The 2,989-nt window shown below is 35.4% G+C and overlaps 1 protein-coding gene and 1 pseudogene across 1 annotated transcript in view; both read right to left on the reverse strand.

The window, feature by feature from the left end:
* LOC107657208 (tricarboxylate transport protein, mitochondrial-like) overlaps window positions 1-758 on the reverse strand; it is a 24,154-nt gene extending 23,396 nt beyond the window's left edge. Inside the window, exon 1 of the mRNA XM_016445231.1 lies at window positions 710-758. Coding sequence (XP_016300717.1) covers window positions 710-758 — 49 coding nt within the window. The remainder of the gene's footprint in view (window positions 1-709) is intronic.
* Window positions 759-1,797: 1,039 nt separating this feature from the next.
* LOC107657203 (clathrin heavy chain 1-like) overlaps window positions 1,798-2,989 on the reverse strand; it is a 50,828-nt pseudogene continuing 49,636 nt past the window's right edge.

Consider the following 2,989-nt stretch of genomic DNA (forward strand, 5'->3'; position numbering starts at 1 on the left):
CTGCCATTCAAAAGTTTGGGATCAGTAAGATTTGTAATATTTTTTTTAAAGTCTCTTCTGCTCACCGAGGCTACATTTATTTGATCAGAAATACAGAAAAAACAGCAATATTGTGAAATATTATTGCAATTTAAAATAACAGTTTTCTATTTGAACATAACTTAAAATATAATTTATTTCTGTGATCAAAGCTGTATTTTCAGCATCATTACTCCAGTCTTCAGTGTCACATGATCTTCAGAAATCATTCTAATATGCTGATTTATTATCAATATTAGAAACAGTTTTGCGGTTTAATATTTTTTGGAACCTGTGAAACTTTATTTCAGGATTCTTTGATGAATAAAAAGTTAAAAAGAACAGCATTTATTCAAAATAGAAACGCATTAAAAATCTTACTGATCCCAATATATATATACACACACACACACACACACGTATACTTAACTATTTGTCTAACGTTCTAGTAAATGTAAAGGAGTTTTCTGAATATATTCATTCACACAATATTTCACTGCAATAACCAACAAAAATCCAATCGTCAGTATTTTCACTCCTTTTCTGAAGCTTCTTTCACAAGTTCAGATGCAAACAGACATTCAGAGTTCAGAAATGAATACAATTCACCTCAAATGGGTTATGAAAACTTCAGTTCTGTATTATTTATGAGCTGTTGGTCTTTATGCGTTAGTCATGCGTATAAACTGACCTGCCAGGATGGCTTTTCCAGGATGGGTGAGTTTGGCTTTGGCCGTCATCTTCAGTCACTGTTTCATCTGAGAGCAGCGCGCGATCCGCCGACCATAGACTGATGACAATCAACTGCTCTCAGCCAATCAGCGGGCAGATCGGCACACAGGGGCGGGGCTCGCATCTCTCTCTCTCTCTCTCTCTCTCGGCGTCACGCCCTCCAGAAACGAAACTCGAGTTAAGGTGGATCTCCAGCCTAAAACTCCTTCACATCATCCGACTGACAGAAAACAGCTAGAGGTTTTAGTTTTAAATAAAAAAGAAACAAGAAAAAAATCAGCAGTATGGAGGCTCAGCCTGCAGAAATGAAAAATAAATAAATGTGGCAATATTTAAATATGAAAATGTATACATGCGGAAATAAATGCATGTAAAAATAAAGGAATGTATAAACAAAAAATACATAAATCAATAAATGAAAGAATAAAAAAGTGATAAAAAATTAAAATAATCAGTACTGAAAATAATAAATAAAAGGTAATACAAAAATTAATTTAGGACTAAACGTTATCATTTGTATTTGTTTTATAAAGTAATTTATTTCTTTATTTTTCCATTATATTATTTATATGTATTTAATCATTTATTTTTAATAAAATTTTTTTTTTTTTTTTGCAGGTTTGGGCCTCCATACATCAAAGATACATGTATAATCTGTAAAATCTGTTAAAACTCTAGTGTGATCAATATAAAGGAGCTACTGTTACTGTATATCATGCACTAATTTTAACTAAAAGAAAAAACACTGCACTATGGTAACACAATGCTTTTTTTTGTACTATGGTGCTAACATAGTTTTTTTCTGGACATAGTTTCTATGAAATATTGTAGAAATATATATTCTGATTCCATCACTGTACTAGGGAATATGAAATTGGGAATATAACATTACTTTCTGGAACATAACCATTGAATGCATCATAACTCTGCCACTACAGTGATGCTGAAAACCAAACTAATCCCAAAATGTTTTTTTATCAGTGATCTTTCTGCTACACTACGTTTTGTTAAAAATTGAGCAAGAACCCAGACAAGAACATGCCGGAAAAACACACAAAACCCACAATAAACAGGAACAACGTGAAAGACTGTGACCTGAAGTGACTTGAGAGTGAGACAGAATGAACAGCACATGTAAACTTTATTCTCTGTGACTCTTCAGTCTAAGAGTCGCTACACACTGAGCAACCCAAACATCACTTTTTGTATTTTTTGCATATTGTTTTCCTAAAAAATAATGTCTCTTTTGACTACAACATTATATAGACAGTGCATATGGCTTGCAGTAACATGGATGATGAACAGCAGCAGAAAAAGCTTCAATAATCATGCGCAAGTAACAGCTACATCAAGCTAGCGTTAAATAAACAGACGTTTGGTTGTGCTCATCACTGATGGTGAGATTTTCACATTGTAAAACTTAAATTTAGTACCGCTTGAAATGTAAACAAAGTTAATGCTGCAGAATCAAACGATTAAAAACAGACGAGAATGGACAAAAGAACCAAGAAATGAGTTTGTCACTACAAATACTGTACTGTTCACCCTAACTAGTGTCGTTCGGGTTTAGTGTCCTTCCTCTCATCATCAGCGCGATCTGATCAGATTCAAATGAAAATACAAGTTAACGAGCAGCTTGTTGAGCGGTGAACGCAACACACGTATGTAACGAAGTAGCGCTGGGTGTTCATTTGATTGCAGAGATGCTTCGTCATGCTTCCTGAATGCAGCACAGGCACACGTTTCCCAGAATTCCTAGCGGGAAAATTCAAGGCTGAAGGTTGAAGCCGTACACCGGAGGAGTGAAACCGTAAGCTGGGAAACCCGTCTGAGGAGTGACGGGTGTTTGACTGCCACTCAGCATCAGCTGTTGTCCTGCATCAACACACACACACACACACACAGACACAGACACAGACACAGACACATACACATACACATACACATACACATACACATACACATACACATACACATACACATACACATACACATACACATACACATACACATACACATACACATACACATACACATACACATACACATACACATACACATACACATACACATACACATACACATACACATACACATACACATACACATACACATACACATACACATACACATACACATACACATACACATACACATACACATACACATACACATACACACACACAGACAGACACAGACACAGACACAGACACACACAGACACAGACACAGACACAGAC

The sequence above is a fragment of the Sinocyclocheilus anshuiensis genome, unplaced genomic scaffold (assembly GCF_001515605.1).
Source record: "Sinocyclocheilus anshuiensis isolate Anshui unplaced genomic scaffold, SAMN03320099.WGS_v1.1 scaffold3011, whole genome shotgun sequence".
Lineage (NCBI taxonomy): Eukaryota > Metazoa > Chordata > Actinopteri > Cypriniformes > Cyprinidae > Sinocyclocheilus > Sinocyclocheilus anshuiensis.